Below are 20876 nucleotides of genomic sequence, written 5' to 3' on the forward strand. Positions count from 1 at the left end.
ACATTTAAACATAACATCAAACGTAATTAATTTACTTCTCAGGCTTAAATAAACCCAAATAATACATCTGATGACAGTGCTCCAGTGAGGGGGAAAAATAGTCAACCTCCATAGGTACTTTCTGATTGCTAGCACTAAAAAATCATGGCAAGAGTCATTCTAAGACCTGGCTGAAATATGACTCATGTAGGTGAGTTCTATATAAAAACATCTACTAGGATGATCTTTTGATTATATTTTGGTTGGTTAAACAACAAAACTGACATTGATTATTTATCAGTCAATGAAAGCAAGTGTAGAATATTAATTAAAATACTTCTTCTCATTTCCCTGCACCTACAAGGGTAGTTCAATGTCCTTCCATGCCTACTTATGTCCTAAGGGTACTCTGGTAAAGAGAGAATTAGATTTTGTTATTAGGCAACAGCTGCTTGCTGAGAGCCTGGGTGATGTTCATAAAAGTACAGAAGCAGAATTCTGGAACCAAAGTCACTTTGAATGGTTTAGTTCCATGCTCCCTGACAACAGTATGTGCCCCTTTCAGAACAGTGAATTCAATACTTCTGGAATGCTCCAGGATATCTTTGAATCAGGTCAGGGAGTAAAAGAAAGAAAATACAGCCAACTCTCAATAACAATGGGAGGTAGGATGGATAAGTAAAAATCTGAAGATCTAAAAATCTTATTTTTAATTAGTAACTTGAATCCCCCCTTTAGGCAAACATTTGACTTTTATAGTTTATTGTCAGATAAAGAGGACTTTAATCTTACCTCTTTTCTCTGCCCCCCTCCAAACACTCTAGAGGAGGTACAAAAGAACTCTATAGTCTGATATATGTAGCTGCAAAGATGGAAACATATTTTGACATCTAACTTTTCCAATTTAGATATTTAAAACTACCCATATAATATTCTAGTATATAAGGGCCTATCTATAGTTTCATTTTTGCATAAAAAGGATGCTTTATAATTTATTTTAAAAATGGTACTCTTTTAGCAAGGAATGACTACTTACCATAATCAATATGAGCAATTACATCCAACTTTTCTGACTTTGAAAAGCTACAACTCAGTACTTACCAAGTTACACTTTCCTTAGAATGTAACATTTGCAACTGATATGAATTGGGGATGACAGTTTTGCTCAACATTGGCATAATTCATGACTGGAGCCAGTATGACTTGATAAATTAGTCCTAATAAGACAGGCCTGTTATAGCTGCCTTTCCTGATTCCCACGTATCTAGAGTAAAACACCATACCCCTCTGCCTCAATTTTCTAGTAATCATCATTCAATTAACTCAAGATACTAATGCAAAATATTTCTTATTGTAACACTAGTCATATGCCTGTTTAAACTGACAACATCAATATTATACTGGTTTTCAATGTATACTTTGAGCTTTAACTTCTAATAAATCATTCTACTTTCATTAAAAGTATGTCTTCTATTCATTGAAAATAAAAGTGGTGAAAGAAGAGAACAAATATAACGTATCTGTTCTTTATAACATATTTGCTTTATAACATATATACTTTGCTGTATTTGTGGGGCTAAGACTTAAATGATCCACCCAAAAGTCACAGTTCTGAGTATTACACAATTTCTATTAGATTTATAAGAATAGGAAACATTTCTAAAAATCTGAACTTTTCCAGAATATATTGAAATAAGAATAGGGGAGAAGGGGAGCCAGCAACAGAACTGTCTTCATATTTTGATCACTCTTATCTTAAGAAATGATTAAATAATTAATTCATTTCAAGCAGTTCTTTTTGATTCTCCCACTCTCTCTCTTATTTGTGTTTGCTTATTGTCTTAAGAAAAAAAAACCAGATAATTAATGCAAAATTATGCAATTTTTATAACAATCTATAAGTTGTTTCTATGTTATCATGGGATTAAGATTTTTAAGGGCATTATTTAAAGATATTTTGATGTGTCACGAACTAGAAAAATATCCTTTGTATCCTCTGATAATCATAACTAAGTGGAAATGAGGAAATGAAGAAAATGCTGCAGATAAAGTCTGATGAATATATTTTGTGCTCTCAACTGATAATGTAGTGGTATCTCAACCAAATGTAGGCGATGGCTGCATGTGCGTCATGGAAGCTGCCATACAGAGTGAGCAGACAGCAAGATTAGTACTTGACACAGTAAGGAAGAAAGAAATGACTGAGTCATACAGCAATTACTCCCAATACTGGGCTTCACAGTGATTCAAAAGTCATGTTCAGAGACTTATAATTTTACTTGCAAATGTATTATGTTGGAGCAATTAAGTTCAACAGTTACAAATGTTCAAATTCTTCACTTACCTCATCTGGGTTGGCATTAAAGGTGAGACTGCCTTCATCCAGCTGCATGTACAATTTTCTGAAAGAAAATCCTAGAGGTGGGTTCTTGTTGTAAATGGAACAGTGACCCCAAGTGGATTTACACAGCCTGTAAGTATGATAAAAATCAAATGAGAAAACATGACCAGATTGAATCTTCTAAGTTAAAGATGTAATACATGATAAAACAGTGATATGAAATGATATAAAATTGGATTTTACAGCTCTGAAGTATAAACTGGTTAATTTTATGCTTGTTTTATTTATTTACTAGAGTAAAACAGACAAACATCTTCAAATTCTGACACTTAATAAATGTGAATTAAAAAGATTCGTAATATTCGAGTCCCACTGAAGTTAAACATTAATGATGACAATGATAACAGCTAACATTTACCAAGTGCTTAACAGATGTCAGGCACTATTTAAAGCATTGTAATAGTATTAATTTGCTTAATCTTTACAACCATCCTATGATTTGGCACTACAGATAAACACAGACACCATAAAAAAGCTGCCTATGGTCACACAGCTAATTTGTGTAGAGGCAGGATCTGAATCAAAGGAACTTACTCTCAAGCTTGCAGTACTAACCAAGAGTCTAAACAGAATTAAACAATTATGTGCTCCATTGTGAAATATAACTCAGTGGGGGATGGGGGAACTGCTGGGCAGAGGGAGAAACTGTAATGCTGTAACTTTAATACTTAAATGAAAAGTTGCAACATTAAGATTAGTATATGTTAGGATATTGCTTTAAAACACTGGTTCTTTACTATCAGAGCTAAACATGACTTTTTACAAAATCTGCAATACTTAAAATACCTCAAAACACATTGTTTCTATTAATACACATTGGGACACTTGTTTCCAATTTTGTTCAAGGGCATTAGCTACTGGTTATTATTTGAAAGCTAACCTTTCATCTTGTTACAATTCCTAGAAATTCTGGATGGATACCATAGTTTCACTTTCTGATATTATTGATTTTTGACTCAAACTTCCAAATTTCCTTCTTTTCTCTCTTTTACACACACACGCGCAGAGAGAGAGAGAGAGAGAGAGAGAGAGAGAGAGAGAGAGAAGAGAGAGAGAGAGCGAGCTTACAGGAAAACAAGAAAGTTACTATCTCAGCCTGTAACATCAAAATTTCTGAGGAAAGTGGTAGAATATTCACTTTTACATGGGAATATCTTCTTCATAGTTAATTTATATCATTGCATTTTTTTCCCCAGCCAAATGAGATGATTCTGCAACAGGGAGTTTAGTAACTTGTTTAGAAAATTATCAATATTTTAACAGCCTCTTTACTCTAGTCCCATAGCTTTTGACTTTTATTACTAAGCTATGTAAAGGCAACAGAACCTCTCCTAAATTAAAAAACAAAAACTAAGCCAGCCTTTAAATTTATCAAGGAAAAAAAAAATCAAGAGTCAGAGATATAGGCATAAAGGAAGCATTTCTCTTAGAAATGAACAATCTAGATTTAAATCCCAAATGAAAACTATATTCTGATTGAGTTCTGATAAGCATAGAAATAAACATTTTTTTTTACGAAGTTCAAATATAGGACCATAAATTAAGTTTGATGGGAATATTAAAATGGAAAAAAGCAGCACTCCACCCTCCAAAAAAAAAAAAAAAAGCATTTAGGCAAGGTTATACTTAGAGATATCTGGGTCAAATATGGTGAGTTGAACTTACCCTTGCCAGAGAAGTTCATCATTGGCCAGGTCCTGCCAAACGCAGGAAGCTAAGCAGAGGTCGGTCGCATTCAGGTAGGACAAGATGGTAAAGCTTAGTTCGGGAGGCAGCATTTCCAAATTAATGAATCCTTCCTGTTCTTTAGACTTTCTTGTCTTCAGAAGATGATATATGTCAATGCCCCCCTGGACGTGTTTGCGATGACTGGTGTGAGACATGTTGCTGGCAGCCACCCTCCTGCTCTGCTCTCTGCTGAGGTAGCCTTGCTCACCGTAGCCTTCCTGCTGTAGCTGCTGGTTTCTGGCCACTCTCCACAGCCCCTGACCCATCTGCAAGCCTGGGAGAAAAGCCAGAATGGAGTAAGGCTCCATTAAGAAAGTAATCCACCTTTCCCTGCAGTACGACAGGTCTACACGAAGCATTCGTTTATCAGAATTAACATGCCTCATTAAAACATATTAAATGGAATAGCAAATTACAAAGAACAGTCAGAACATTGTAAGTATGAAACTTGGGATATGGAGAACTATTTGGTTTGATTATCACCTTTATCTCGGTTTGCTAACTGCTTTTAAAATCCACAGGTGACATAATCATTTTTCACAAGGTAAGATTTAAAAGTTACTGACGTCCTAAAGACTCTTACAAAATTATAATTATGTGGACTTATGGGCCAGTATTAAATATAACTCTGATCAGAGCACAGGACTTCATTTAAAAGGTCCCTACACACTGCTTTTTATCACAACCCAGGCTAAACTAAGCTAGCCCCTTTTAACCAAATTCCCAGATGCATAACAGCTGTGAAACAGGCTTTTCGTTTAATTCTTGCCAGTCTGCTCTTAAGTTGTTGGCTGTAATAAAATGTAACATAGGCCCTGAAGTCTAATTCAGAAACCTTATAAATTAGACACCTAGATCTCCACGATAAAGAGCTCAGTGATGACTATTTGGTTCTGTTGCTGCTTTAAATACAAATCTTAAAATCAATTTTCCAGTTCTTCTCCACATGGTCCTATGGACTCCTCAGAGGTCCCTGGGAAAAGGCAGAAGGGGAGGGGGTGCTCCAGTCTCTCTTGCCTCCACTCCACCTCTCACCAGAGCAGCTCTGCATTTATCTGTTACAAATACCAGACTTCCTCATATGCAAATATTTAGAAGGCTACTGGTCTAGCCTTTCCATTTCATTTGGTTTTGCAAATAAGTAACTTTTTCAGGGCAAATAAATTCATTGAGAAAAATGAAAACAGGAAGTATTTTTAACTAACATAAAAAATTATTTCCAAGATTTCTTTTACAAATAAAATATTCCTGTTTTAAAAACCCAAAAAGTTTGGAGGAAGAAACTGGTTTTTGTTCAAAATCATTAAATTTCATTGCATGATCTAACCTTAAAATATGGTTTTGTTTTAATTGGCTGTTCACAATAAAGAGTAGTAATCAAAATATAAAAAAGCAACCTCTCCCCCAGACTACTGGTGACCAGAAATTCTGAAAATTATCAGGAATAATTTTTGAAAATGGAAATTTTTCAAATAAATTTGAAAACTGAGTGGAATTTGAAAGATCAAAGGCTATTTTTTCAATATTTAAAAAAGCATGTATATTTACTGAATTGTTGGTTATTATTTGGATAATGACTACTTGTTGATTAAAACAGGAAAAACAGTCCAGGATAATTTTTCACTCTTCGTCCTTGGAAATCCAAAAGCTTAAGCTATAAAGAGATTGGGTGGGGTAGGGGGAGAGAAGGGGGAGGTAAAGAGAGAAGGAACATATTAATAATTTTTAAATGTAGGAAAATGTATTTTTGCAAAGAAACTAAAAAAGGTAGTAACTTTTCCTCCTTATAACACATATTACCATTATGGTAGCAGTTCCTAAAGTAGTACTTAAGCTATAATAATTAAATTCTTATTTTCTATCAGAATGATTGAGATCCCAAACTGATAACACCAAATACTGGAAAGATGTGGAAACTCAAAAACAATACAGTCACTTTGGAAGACAGTTTGACAGTTTTTTACAAAAATAAACAGGCTTTTACCATATGCTTCAGCATTCATGCTCCTTGGTATCTACCCAAATAAGTGGAGAACTCATGTCCATACAAAAACCTGCACATGGACCTGTAGCTTTAGTCATAATTACCAAAACTTGTAAGCAACCAAATTGTCCTTGAGTAGGTGAATGGATAAATTCACTGTGATATATCCAGACAAAGGAATGTTTAGTGCTAGAAAGAAATGAGGTATGAAGAGATACAGAAGAAACTTAAATATATATTACTAAGTAAGAGCAGCTGATCTGAAAAAGCTACATTGTGTGTGTGATTTCAATTATAAGACATTCTGGAAGAAGCAAAACCACGGACAATAAATTAACAATGAAAAAAGTACAGAATATCAACAAAAAACTTGGAAAGAACTTTAAGTTTCCTTAAGGTTTAAATATGCTGTCATATTACAACATAAGTACAGCTTAATTTTGACACAAGACTCATAAACGTTTAAAAAATTTTATCATAGCCATTTCTCTGCTGATCTTAGCAAGAACATATCTAGAAATTGAATTGATTGCTAACCTCATCCACAGTATATCTGTTGTCACTTTAGATAATTATATTTATTCTTCTCTTTTGCACTTGCACTACCAAAGGTAAATAATCACATATGATGACTATGATGTCTGAAGTCTCGAGATTTAAGGCATCTAATGTCAATTTGTATGTACTTCCCTACCTCTTTATGGTGGCATATGGTTAGGCAGCTGTTATTCTTCTCAGGGATGTTGCTAGGGAACGCAGAATCAGGGTGATTTCCCTAGGCTCTGGACTTAAATGGGATCATTTAAATAGAGCGCTGGATAAAGGGACTCAGAAAGCATCCAGCAGGTAGAAAAGAGGTAAAGCCAGCAGATGGTTCTTAGGATTAAAAAAAAGTTAATGGGGAGGGTGGAGGTTTGAGGCACATTATACACATGATTTAGACAAACAAAACTGCATTTTCTATCCTTCTACTGCTAAATAATATTGCAAATTACCGTTGTGGGATGTCTTTTTCCCTTTAAAGCAGTTCTGGATTCGGGGGAAGAACGCAGCATAATAAATCACTTGAGAAGGATTAATATCATAAATTTCTCCTTTGGAGAAAGGAAAGGGTGTCTACAGTGTTCCATCCTACTCCCAGTCTTCCTTAGGGTAACAGGTGTGTGGCATGTGGATGAAACTGTCAGAAAAGTGATTAAACTCAAAAAGACATGAGATCCATTGCAGAAGTTGTGAAGCACGTCACAGAGGGAGCATGGTATTAAGGACTCTGATGCTGAACAGACACTTGAGTTCAAGTCCTGACTCCATTGGTCAGCACTTACAGGACTCTGGGGAATTTACTTCCCCTGTGGCTCAGAGGGTAAAGAACCTGTCCACAATGCAGGAGACTTGGGTTTGATCCCTGGGTTGGGAAGACCCCTGGAGAAGGAAATGGCAACCCACTCCAGTTCAACCCACTCCAGAAGGAAATTCCATGGAGTCGCAAAGAGTCGGACATGACTGAGCGACTAACACACACATACAGTCTAAGCTCTGGTTTTGTCATATTTAAGGTGATAATTTGTATATACTATAATAGTAATACACACAGTTCAAAAGGCTGGTATATTAAATATTACATATAGAGTTCACTTCACAGATAATTATAAAATGTTAGCTCATTTGTTTTGACAAAACCATATTTTTACAGAGTGAAAATGATGAGCCCTTTGTTAATAAATAGCTCTTTATATAATAAACAATAATAAATAGCTCCCTGATAGCTCAGTTGGTAAAGAACCTGCCTGCAATGCAGGAGACCCTGGTTCAATTCCTGGGTCAGGAAGATCTGCTGGAGAAGGGACAGGCTACCCACTCCAGTATTCTTGGACTTCCCTTGTAGCTCAGTTGGTAAAGAATCCGCCTACCATGTGGGAGACCTGAGACTTGGGTTCAATCCCTGGGTTGGGAAGATCCCCTGGAGAAGTAGCTACCCACTCCAGTATTTTGGCCTGGAGAATTCCATGGACTACATAGTCCATGGGATGGCAAAGAGTTTGACAATACTGAATGACTTTCACTTTCACTTTAGTAATAAAACTTATAGAATGATACTCCAATTATCACATAAAGAAGAATCCATAAGTGAGTCTGCACTGATGATCAATAAACACATAAAGACGAAAGGAAAGCTCTTCATTATAGTAAAATTCTGAATAATATGGAGTTAGAAAAATTATCATTTTACTATTATCATAGAAAAAATAATTCAGGCAAGAATTATCAATGAGTGCTGAATGTGGAGTTAGATAAAGAATGCAAAGTTTACAGAGTCTCAAAGTATCTGCCCCTATACATTACTCATTAATTACAAAAAGAAACTAAGAAATCAGATAGTATTTAACCAAGTGTTCAAACTTAACTTTTATCAATAAAAGACAAACAGACATATGTGCCTTTGAACTTCTGTGCCTCTGAATCCTGAGAAGGACATAACAATTATACAGTATTTTGGCCAAAAATGTATAATCTTTATCTAATCATGAGGAATATCAGAAAAACCCGAGTCTACAATCATTTTTTTTTCCTTCAAAATTGCCAATGCCATGAAGCTAAAGAAAGGAATAATTCCAGATTAAAGGAGACTGAAAAACATGACATCTAAATTCAATGTGTGGACTGGATAATATACTGCAAAAAGAAGTGCTATAAAGGACATTATTGGAATAACTAAAAAACTAGATATACAGCCTAAGATTGGATAAAAATACTTACATGAATGTTAACTTTAATGAATTTGATAACTGTGTAATGGCTTTGCCAGAATATTGGGTTGACCAAAAAGTTTGTAATGTTAGATGTTAAAGAAAAACCCAAATGAACTTTTTAATATATTCTTGTTCTTAGGAAAAATACTGAATTGTTAAGGCATAATGTATACAACCTAGTCTCAAATGGTTCAGAAAAACAGTAATGTCAATCTCCACACAGAGAGAATGTTAAAGCATGTTGTAAAATGTTTAAAATTTGTGAATCTGGGTAAAAGGTGAAAAGTGTTAGTCTGGCAGTCCTGTCTGACTCTTTGTGACCACATGGTCTGTAGCCTGCCATGCTCCTCTGTTCATGGAATTCTCCAGGCAAGAATACTGGAGTGGGTTGCCATTCCTTCTCCAGGTGACCTTTCTGACATAGGGATCAAACTCAGGTCTCCTGCATTGCAGGCAGGTTCTTTACTGTCTGAGCTACCAGGATAAAAGGTATGCACCAATTATTTTTATTAATCTCACAAACTTTCTGTAAACAGAAATCTTCTGATTGAGGAATCCAAGCATGTGAAATTGGAAAATAACTGAGTCTGATGTGCACTAAGTTTAAGAAGTACTGTTCTTTGAGCTTAGTGTCATACAGACTGAAAACCATCACTAAGGAGATAAAAGTTCAGCATCACGGTTTAAGAGTAGTAAGCGACCCTTGTCAAGGCAAACATTAAAACAGTAAGAATTATTTTTGCCATTTGTGATAAAAATTTTTATTTAAAGGGAGAAGAAATGTTTCTTAAAGAAAGCAGAGGGGAAAACACTTTAATTTTGTGTGTGCAGATTTAAGGCTTGGGATTACTGGCTGTGTTCCCTCCTTTTGTGTGTAATATTATGTACACAATATTTTAAATATATTTAATAACAAATATTAAACAATAATATTGTTTTTGTACTATAAACCACAATTTATTTAATACTTACTCTGTGCCAAGCATTGTGGAAGTTTTAATTACATTATGCCATTTTTGTCCTGAAAACAACCTTAACAGGTAGATATTAGATATTATTCTACCTATTTTATAGCTGAGGAAATAGTGGCTCAGAGAGGTTAAGCAACTTTGCCCAAAATCTCAGAGCTGACAAGTGGAAAACTAAAGATTGAAACTCAGGTCTGAGTCCAAAGCTTTTATTCCTAACCACTGAGCCCTATGTGCAGAACTGGCAAAGACAATTTCCCATCTGTTTCTTCATCACTAACTCTCATCTCTTTTACCTCTGCAGCTGCTTATTACCTCCACCGTTGCTTCCAGCTGCAGTTTCTCTTTCAAGCTACTGTTCTTGTGGAAAGCACATAGGCTTTGATGTGAAAAAAGATCTACTTCAAACTCCTACACAGAATCTGATTGGACTATAGTCTGTGGTCCTTATTTTCCTCATCAGGAAAACAGTGAATAACTCTTACTCCAAAGAACTCAGAGGGGTTAAGAGAATCTAACACATAGGTAATTTACCATCACAGGTAGTTTTGTAGTCACCATTCAACCACCTTTAAAGGATAACTCTTATTTTGGTTCTTCCATTTCAGAGTATACCTGATTATTCTGGACATAATGATCTGAACAGTTACAGTCCTGGTTCTAAATTTCATGAACTTAGGATCTGTGAATTTGGAGATGCCATTTACTTTTGCTAGGAGAAAGAAAAATAACATCTAGTAAATATATAAAGTTAGAAGAAACTAACTTTGCTTAGATTGACACAGTTTGGCAAATAAAGTCAAGTATATAGTCATCAGTCAGTGATAACAGAGAGACCATATTGGCAATTCAGTATCAGTACTATCATCATCTTTAATCACTACAGATATATTTCTAGAAATGGAAACTTTATGACTTTATGGGAAGATTCAATATATCAAAAGTCCTTTTTGCAGTATCACAAACTAAATTTATTAACAAGAAATTTCTACTATAGATCTTTATGACATTTTCACATCTCTAGGAACCTGAATTATAAAGAGCTTTATGTATAGAATGCTAAGTTGTTAGATCTCTGAAATCAATTTACAACCGTTGAGATCTGTATTTTTAAGCATATTTCTTGATTATAAAATATGAATTACTCAAACATATGTTCCTTAAAACAACAATAATTTTGGGACCCACCTATCATATTGTGCTTTATTACTGTAAGAAATACAAATTAAAATATATACACAGGCAGTCCTTGTACAGGACCATGCTAACTACTTAATAACAGTTCTATGGGACTTTGTACAGCAAGGCCGTGGTTCTAAAAAGCACATATTTCAGTTTATATGGTACCATGTAGAGTAAGAACTGCCTGTAAGTACTAAGATGGGGGAATGATTCAACACAATAGGCTACAAGGAAAAATCCAGTACCAAACACAGTGCCTTAGACCTACAAAGCACTCAGCAATATTTGTTGACTGAATGAATCTCTAAATGGTAAACAACAAGCAAAACTGAATTAGATCAACCTTATCTAAATTTCACATCTTTCAAAAAACCATCAGAATAGATCATAGACTTAAATGCAAAACATAATAATACAACTTTTAGAAAAACATAGAGAAGGAGATCTGAGGGGTCTACATCTAGGCAAAGAGTTCATCAAAAGTACAATCTATAAAAGTAAAAGTTGGTAAAGTCAATCTCATCGGTATTAAAAACTTTTGCTCTTTGAAAAGTCCATATGAAGAAAACAAAAACACAAGCTACAGATGGAGAGAAGATATCTCAAACACAACAGCCAAAAAAAAAAAAAAAATCAAACAATTCAATTAAAAAAGGACATGACATGAACAGATACTTTGCCAAAGAGGATACACAAATGGTACATAATCACATGATAGATATTCAGCATCACTACCCAGAAGGGAAGTGGCTGTATTTTTAAATGGCAGCACCAGGGATCCCAGTGGTGGTTGAACTGTTCAGTATCTTGACTATGGTACTGGATATGTGAATCTGCTCAGAATCTCATACATGCACATACACGTGAGCAAAAATAAACCGCAGAATTCTGAGTAAGATAGGTGAGAAATGTTAATTTCAATATCCTGGTTATGACAGTACATTATGATTTTGTAACATGGCACACTGCTCAGGGAAACTAAGCAAAGTGTACAAGAGCTCTCTTGCTATATTCCTCACAACTGCATGTGTAGCTACAATTAACTAAAAAAGGTGTACAAGTGAATTTTATAATAAATAAATGATGTCACAATAAAGTTCTTTAAATAACTAGACACTCTAATAAACACTCTAAAGAGGGTGACCAAGGACACAGCAAGTCTAGTGACATTTGACAAACAGCAAAGAGTTGGACACGACTGAGCGACTGAACTGAACTGAACTGAACTATTTTAGATTTAAGGAAATCCATATTAAAAATCTATGACCTCTGAATCACCTCTGACTTTGTGGAACACATTATACAGATCAAAGAAGAGAGAATCAAGGAATACAAATCTTTAAGCATACAAGTTACAATAATGTGTAGACTGTTTACTTAGGATGTATCAATAATCGAGTGGAGGTATAAATACAAAAGAATTGATGTGTGCCTATTCCTGGGTCTAATAAAGAAACAGCATAAATGCAAACTACATTAAAAGTGGTTTACTCATTAAAAATCAAAGTACAGGAAATAATGTGATTTAATTTTGATTGCTGGAGATAATTTTATAATGTTAATAATACTAAAAGTTACAATATAATAATTTTATAATATTTCAAATTTGTGAGAATAATGCTCTAGTTTCTTTAAAATATTTTAAAAATATTTTTAAAAACCATCAGTTGTTTAATCTCCTAACTACTATCCTTATTTCTATTAAAATAACAGTGACAATAACAATAGTACTTTTTTTTTACACGTTGACCAAATAATTTAGAAGAGCTCTTTCTTTTTTTAATCTAAAGGCCTTCTGGTTTTTAAAATTAATGTCTAGTTTTATTATGCTGAGACTAGAGAAATGTGGCCTATATGAGGTCTGCATGAGAGAACTGTGTAGGTTTTCTTGACACAGCTATTCTGGAGAGTGAATTTAAAGTTGGAGTTCCAATTACACAATATGCTGTGTGACCTTAGATATTTCAAACAAGGTTTCTGATCTTTGGTTTCCTGTAAAATGGAGGAAATCACTCCTATCTATATTACAGGATTGCTATAAGTCTTAACTGAGATAATATATTGAATATATAAAGGCATCTTTTAATTGTCAAGCAGTATGTATATCCCGACTCATTCCCTTTTCTCTAATGCAAAACTCAGAAACTTTTCTGACATATTTTAGATATAATTTTCATTTAAAAAAAAAAGATACAGTGGCAGTCTAAACGTAACTGTTGTAACAGCACAGAAGCATTTCCACTTAGAAGGCAGCATCAGTTCAGTTCAGTTCAGTCGCTCAGTCGTGTCTGACTCTGCGACCCCATGAATCACAGCACGCCAGGCCTCCCTGTCCATCACCGACTTCCTGAGTTCACTCAGATTCACGACAATCGAGTCCGTGATGCCATCCAGCCATCTCATCCTCTGTCGTCCCCTTCTCCTCCTGCCCCCAATCCCTCCCAGCATCAGAGTCTTTTCCAATGAGTCAACTCTTTGCATAGGTTACATTAATTACCAAAAGCTCTATCAAGTTAATTATCAACATTTATGAGAACAATGCTTTTCTGTTATTGTAGCATCTTGTTCTCTTTTCAAAAAAGTAGAACTTTTCCACAAAAGAATGCTAAGGATTGTTTTATTAATACCTACTGACATATCTAATATAAAGTTATCTGTAAAGTATGTTAATCATCTTTAATCAAAACATCCCTATGTAACAAGGTAAACATCAAATTAAGTATTATTCTACAGGAACACACTGCTCTACTGCTTTCAGTAATTCTATGGCACTAAGGATTCAAGTAACACATGCTGTGGAAACAACTATACGTGATAAAGAATGGTTCATACACCATTTAGATGGATGGATGACACACAGGGGAAGATGGGAAGAGAACAAAGGAGTCTGGAGGTCTCAGAAAAGCATTCTGCTTTAAACACTTTCATTTGAAGCAAAGGAGGTTCTATAAAGTGTCTTCCTGAATAAGCAGTGTTAAATCACCAGTCTGTGGTGAGTGACATGAATAAGCTACTTTAAATACTCATTATAAATCATTAGTTTTCAATATTTCCTAAATGTCTAAATAGCTGGATTTACAAATAAGAAATTTCCTATCTCAGATAAAGATCTAAACCTCTGTGTACCAAAAGAGTTATCTTGTTTTAACACACATCTAAAACTTAAAGATGAGGAAATTCACTCCTTTATATTGCCTTAGAAATTTTCAGTTTTTTTTCCAACTAGGAAGTAACTAGATTTTTAGTTACTTTCTAAGTGTTATCATGTGATTGCATAAGAACATGAGAGATTCTGTGAGAAAATATTTTTCACATTTATAACCAAATTGGCAGCCCCAGCATTTATTTCTCTTTTTCCAAAAGAACAGACCACCAAGGTAGTTTAAAACAGACTGAGGAGAAGGGGGAAAAAAGGAAAAAAAAAAAAAAAAACCCTGATAACTAAGCACACTTCTAAATCTGAAAGGCAACAACTGTAGAGAAATGAAGGAGGCTAAGTCCACAAGGAGGTCCTTCTAAGGAGAAAAGGGAAATAGCTAAGTACTAAGAGGTCACAGGGTACATTAAACACATAAAAAAAAAAAACCCACTCATTAAATTTAAAGATCTGGTCCTGCAAGAGCAGTTTTTTGTTAGTAAAAGGCATACCATTTGTAGTTTTTTTTAATTCAAAAAAGATTTACAATATCACTGTTTTCTGAAGGTTTTTTTTTCCTGTTCTTAATTTGATTCTGTAATGAATGTTACCAAATGGTATCTAAACAAGTGTAAAAATTAAGATAGGTCACTTAAAGTGTAACCAAAAAGCAGAGAATTGGGGGCTTATTCAATTTCACTTATTTCTTCAGCTTCTTTTGCAGAGAGATGTTCCACTGTCTGTTTTAACTTTAGAGTAAAATACATTTATTGAATTTCTCACCAGAATTATCCTTTAGTTGCACTGATTGTTTAACTGCACTCTTTACTCGACCCAGTTGTATCAGCAGTGGTCATGGCAGCACATTCCCAACCCTCAGGGCATAGCACACTCCATGCCCGCTGACCACAAGGCCACTCTTACCAGAGTTGTGGAAATAAAAAAACAAAACAAAAACTGTCATTGTCATTGACATACTTTTATACAAATAAAGACAAAGTATCAAATAAAATAAATATATTTTTAATTTTATTTTTGGCCATGCCCTGCAGCATGTGGGATCTTAGTTCCCCAACCAGGGATCCAACCTGTGACCCCTGCATTTGGGTCCATAAAGTCTTAACCATTGGAGGGCCAGGGAAGCCCTTAAAATAAAATAAATACTGACAGCAGCCAATAGAAAAGTCAGAAGTAAGATGAGAAAACATCCAACAGTGAAAACAGACTAACACAAAATGTGTGCTTTATTCAGGCTCCTTCAACTTGTGACTACAAGGCACATACTCGAAGTTTCACTTTCCTCACCTATAAAGAGAGTTTCAAGCTTGATGATCTCTAAGTTCTCTTTTAGCTATAAAATTCTGTGATCCTCTAAAGATGAGAAAATCTGAAAAATTAAAACAAAATGAAGAGGTGATAGAGATGGAAGTGTGTGCATGTACGTGTGTATTTAGCATTAGTCCTTCCTGTCTCTTTTCCCTGTGTTCGTGACTTCTACAAATTACTGCTCAGCATAAGCAAATAGGGGTTCTTCAAGCATGGCTCACTTGCTGAAATTGTGTTCCTTCTTTCAAATAGCTTATGAAATCCTCTGCAACCTGTTCTTGCAGAATACACAAATTGCTGATCACAGACCTAAACCAAACCTGCTGCCTAAACTTGAAACCAAATATCTTTTCTCATCTCTCCATCATAAAAACATTTGCCCTAAACAGAATATAAACTCATTCAAGTTTTACCATAGAATCTATGTCAATAAATATCAGAAAAACAAAACCATGAGAAAAAAAAATAAATGGAAAACATGAATTTCTAGATGTGGATGTATTTCACTAAAGTTGTTTTAAAATATTAAGTAAAATAATCATTGAAAATGCAACATGAGTTAGACAAATAATTCACAGACTTCATATTAATGATTTTGACACGTTATCATATCAGCCAATGGATTACCCTCAATTTTCGATTCTGAATCAAAATGTAGGGGAAAAAAACAGACTTGTATATAGCCGTTGGTTAAGTAAGTAATGAACGATAAATTTGTAAATTTGAATGACTAACTTCAATGCTCTGTGATCAAAGAAAAGATAATTTCTTGGTAATTCATTGCTTTTATACTGTGAAGTAAGGAAAATAACTATTTTTAACCTATTCAAAGACACAATAAACACACAAAATATTCCCTATTAAACTGATCATAGGTAAAATAAATTATGATGCATGGTTTAGCTTATCTAGTTATTACCATAAAATATTTTTATGAATGAAGTATTTCAACTGTGTTATTTTTGCAAGCACCTCTTTAAAATTTGGCAGACATCTAAGGGCCTAAAAGTACATTAGTTAATTGGCTATATCCTACTATAAATGAAGTATGTTAACTTGATAGGGAGCACCATTTTAAAAGCCAAATCTACAATTTGAAAATTTACACTGGCTAGTGTTAAGCACCTGAAGTTTAAAAGATAAACTTGAACAATGCTTTACTAAGGATTGACAACATCTTTCAAAGTTGGAAGAAGCATAGGCAATTTTATAGTGGGTCAAAGCCAAAATAATAAACCTTGAAGCCTATACCTTTCATGTCTAATAAGGTTATTTGGTTCACTGACAAAAACTGTGCTGGTGATATGTGTCCAGCAGTGCTGAAAGAATGTAATCTGACATCTAATAATGCTTAAAGACAAACACACAGTTGTGTTTCTGTTCTCAGACACACCTCTCCTATCCCTATTTGCTCTCATACCAACATAGAGATGCCATATTCTTTCTACACTAGAAAGGCTTACCTCTAGCCTTTCCTAACTTCTTTCCACCTTAAAAACTATCTTTGCCCATGTTTATTTTGAAATCATTTCAACTATGAAAAATGGCAATCGGTAAGGAATACACAATCTCCAGTTATGAGGTACTCTGCTCATATATATCCTTAAAACACAAACCTTCCTCTCACACATGCCATTTCTCAAGCAGTTTTCCAAGAAAAACAATAAGCCTTTCTTTATGTAATCAGTAGGAAAAAAGACCCCCTATACAATTCCCCCCTTGGAAAAAAAACTTTTTTCAAGGAGGAAAATCCTTGTCTAAGTTGGCCTGTTTCATTACAACCAGGCATTTCTCTTGGATATAATTTTGCTCAGTTATTCCTATTAACTCCTAAAAGTTATCAGCCAGGGTAACTGTGTTAAGTTGCCTCTAAGATGGCTCCTAAAGACCCTTGCACTCTTGGATTTATGCCCTTGTGTAATCCTTTCCACAATGACTGAGCTGGATTTACTGACTCACTTCTAACAAAAGAATATGGCAGTTGGCAGTAGTGATGAGAGGAGGCAACTTCTGATACTAGGTTATAAAAGACTGGAGAGAGTTTTGGGTGCTCGCTCTCTTAGATTGCTCACTTGAGGGAAAGCCAGGTGCCACATTGTGTACAATACCTCAGACAAACTGTCAAGTTATCTGGATAAAAATTGCAAGCTTCCTATTCAACCTGAAAATAGAATAAAACTTATTTCTCATTCTGATATCTTCTCAATTTTGTAAACCATTTTCTTAGGTGGTAAAAAATCCCTCCTATCCCAGAAATATGGTCACCAACTCCAAATTTAAAAAAAAAGACAAGGAAAGCTGAAATGGAAAACTAAACTAGCTTCACTTTGCAGTAATAAAGTTCATGATCTATTGATATGAAGAGAAACATCTGGGATTCCTGAAAATAAATACTCCACTTGTTAAAAGAACTAGATTGAAAGATTAAATTGCTAAATATACACAAAACCTAAAGTAAAACCCTTAATTGACTGAGGATTGGGATCCATTTGTGATTTCACCCACTTTTCATAATAAGAAACTAGAGCCCAATGTAAGAAACTAGAGCCCAATCACAGAGAAACAAACGAGACGACAAACTAAGAATTTTCCAAGTTTATAATCAAAGTTTAACAGTTAAAGCAACTAGCAATCCATCGTAACATTAACTGTACGTTAGTGTTTTGCATTCATGTTACTGGAAAGTATGTAAAAAATCGAAAACTGTGCTTATGAACTCTCCCCAAACCCACTCTACTTAAAAGCTACATCTAAGTTAGAAGAATAACCTCTGCTTTTTCACGGCTTTATTTCAGACTGAAGCCGGGTCCTACCTGGGGTCCCAAGTTGACCTACACCCCAGTGACCTAGGAATACAAGTACACACCTACTCCCGCCTCCTGACACGGATTCCTTGTTTTAATTAGCCAGCACCGCTGTCACTCAAGATGTTTTGCACTGTCATTGGCCCCAAAGTCTTACAGGTTGGCAAGTTTCTGCCCGCTGGTAAGCATCGGTTGTCATTATTTCCGAGAAGCTAAGTAGGGGTGTACAGGGAAGAGACTCAAGAGCTATGAAATATGTAGGGTGACGCCCTTACCTGAGCGACCTGCGATCCAACCGCCGCCGCGACGAATCGGCCTCTGGGCGGGGGCTTTCAAGCCAAAAAGAAAACGACTCAGCCAGGAACGGGCGCCCAGGCCATGGAGAAGCCGGTTCAAACTTCGCTTGTTCACGCCGGTGGAGGTGAGGTGGGGGAGAATCCCAGAAACAGCACCGGATCCTTCCGAACTCAGAGAGCCTCAAGCTGCAGCCCCCTCTGCGGCCGAGTTTTGACGTTTCCTATTGTTGCCGGAAGTGACGTTAGGGTTCAGAGGCTTCAGAAAGTATTTTCATCTCCATGGTCTACGATTCGTCACAGGGTCTCGGCTTCTCATTTCCCAGTTCGAGCCCCTCTGAGTCTCAAAACTGGGCAGACTTCCAGTCTGCACCTTGGGATCTGACTGAATGTAGAAAAACCTCTCGGCAGGACGAGTCTTCCAAGGGCTCTGGATAGACATTCTGTGGAATCTGCGGCGGAGAATCCAGGGACGTGGGGGAGCCGACAGCTTGGAAGGTCCTGCCGCGGTGCTCCGAATACAAACGGTCGGCGCGAGAAGCGCGCCCCGGGAGCGGCGTCGGGCCGCAGGGACTCGTTGCTGGAGGCTGGGCTCCCGGGGTTCTCGGGTTGCATATGCTACCACCTCCTTTGCCCGTTGTGCGGGGCCAGAGGCCTTCGGAGCCCTTTCTTTGCTGGGCCGTTCTGGGTGAGCGCGGAGGAGCCGACGGGGCTGCCCCCGGGATTTGGCGGGGGTCGCCTCTCTTCCCTGCCCTAACCGAAGCCCTGGGAAACAGCTCTGTCTTATCCTTTTAAATTAAGTGGGAGGAGGAGAGCCCTAGATGTGCCTTGCCCATGAACCCGACTGGGCTATCCTTTTGATAACGTCCAAGTGGGAAGAGCTCATCCTCTCAGATAGGTTATGACTTAGGGTCCTGGACGGACCGATTCCTCTTACTGGAGCCTCTGAGCTAAGCAATCCGGTTCCTCGGAAATACTGATGAGAGGGAAGAGCTGAGGATAGTTGATGTTTTCCTTGTTTTACTTTTCCCGAGTATTTCAGGGGGAAAGAAAAAGCACTTCACTTTCTTACAGGACTGTATTTTTTCGTTACTGGGTGGGGGGGGGGGGGGGAGAAATACTGAAATTTGGATTCTGGAATCAGGGCTGTAGTAGACTTTTTCTAAAATTATCCGCAGACCTTTACACGGTTTTATATATGAACACAGCTGTCCCGCAGAGTTATATACTTGACCCTTACTCGCCCCTTCCCCCAGTTTTCTCTTCTATTATTTTTAATAGATGATATCAATAGCTGTCACAAACTCTTAGTCATCAACCATAGTCCTTACAACGATCGGTTAAATTGCTTCATTCTGAACAAAAATCACTGAGTTCATTGGCATTCCATTGGGAGGTGTCATTTAATGACCTTTAGTGGCAGTGAGACTGAATTAGATTAATCGTCTTAAACTGCTATTTTATACCATTTTCACGATGCCTCCTGTAATACAGTGGGGCAGATCTAACTCGTAGCAGAGAACTCTGGAGGAAGCTAGGCAGCAATATTGAGACCATTTTAGTGATTGAATCTGTGCTACAAGCTGAGTGGTATATGCCTTGTCTTTTAATTTCTAAGTGTTATAAAGTGAAAATGTTAAGTGACTTCTTAAAAAGTTATTTTTCATGTCTGAAACTACTGTGTTAAAATGTGCACAATTCCTACATTGGCTTTTTGTTAATGTCTTAATTTTTAGTGATTTTCAGTTTTATAATAAACTGTAGAGCCTTCCATGAAAATGTAGAGCAGTAGCTGTAATTTTTTTCTGTAATACTCAATTTTTTTAATCCTTTAATTTTTTTCTTTCCTATTTTATCACTTATCTTCCTCACCTACAGATCCCAGCTGTACTTTTATCATACTCTTCTTCAGAATATTTATTCTACTGGTACAGAAGAGGATATGTTCCAGGGACGTACTTTGTTGTCAGAAACTCCATTAGCAGAGGTAGAAATAATGAGACATTAATATATGTTACAGGACTTAAGAGAAAGGAAAGATACTATAAAGTGTTAAATAAAACAAAATTTCATGTATCACAGAGATGGAATATACCTCAAAAAGGGTTAAAAGAAATCTGTGGAAAGAGATAAAATTTATACTAAATTAATAGAATGTCTTAGGAGAAAAGGTGCCCCTAGAAGAATTGATTAAGGTACATGGGTCTGGAGCCTTCCCAGGTGGCACGAGCAGTAAAGAACCCACCTGCCAATACAGGAGAAGGTAAGAGACTCAGGTTCTATTCCTGGGTGGGGAGGATTCCCTGGAGGAAGGCATGGCAACTC

The 20876-nt window shown here is 36.1% G+C and overlaps 1 protein-coding gene across 1 annotated transcript in view; it reads right to left on the bottom strand.

The window, feature by feature from the left end:
* The window catches only part of FBXO8 (F-box protein 8), a 37778-nt gene extending 19036 nt beyond the window's left edge, over positions 1-18742 (bottom strand). The window contains exons 1-3 of the mRNA XM_052645122.1: positions 18534-18742; positions 4046-4382; positions 2324-2450 (exon numbers count right to left, since the gene is read on the bottom strand). Of these exons, the coding sequence (XP_052501082.1) occupies positions 2324-2450; positions 4046-4374 (456 nt within the window). The 5' untranslated portion in view covers positions 4375-4382; positions 18534-18742. The remainder of the gene's footprint in view (positions 1-2323; positions 2451-4045; positions 4383-18533) is intronic.
* Between the last annotated feature and the right edge of the window lie 2134 nt (positions 18743-20876).

Source organism: Budorcas taxicolor, chromosome 8 (genome assembly GCF_023091745.1).
Source record: "Budorcas taxicolor isolate Tak-1 chromosome 8, Takin1.1, whole genome shotgun sequence".
NCBI classification, from domain to species: domain Eukaryota; kingdom Metazoa; phylum Chordata; class Mammalia; order Artiodactyla; family Bovidae; genus Budorcas; species Budorcas taxicolor.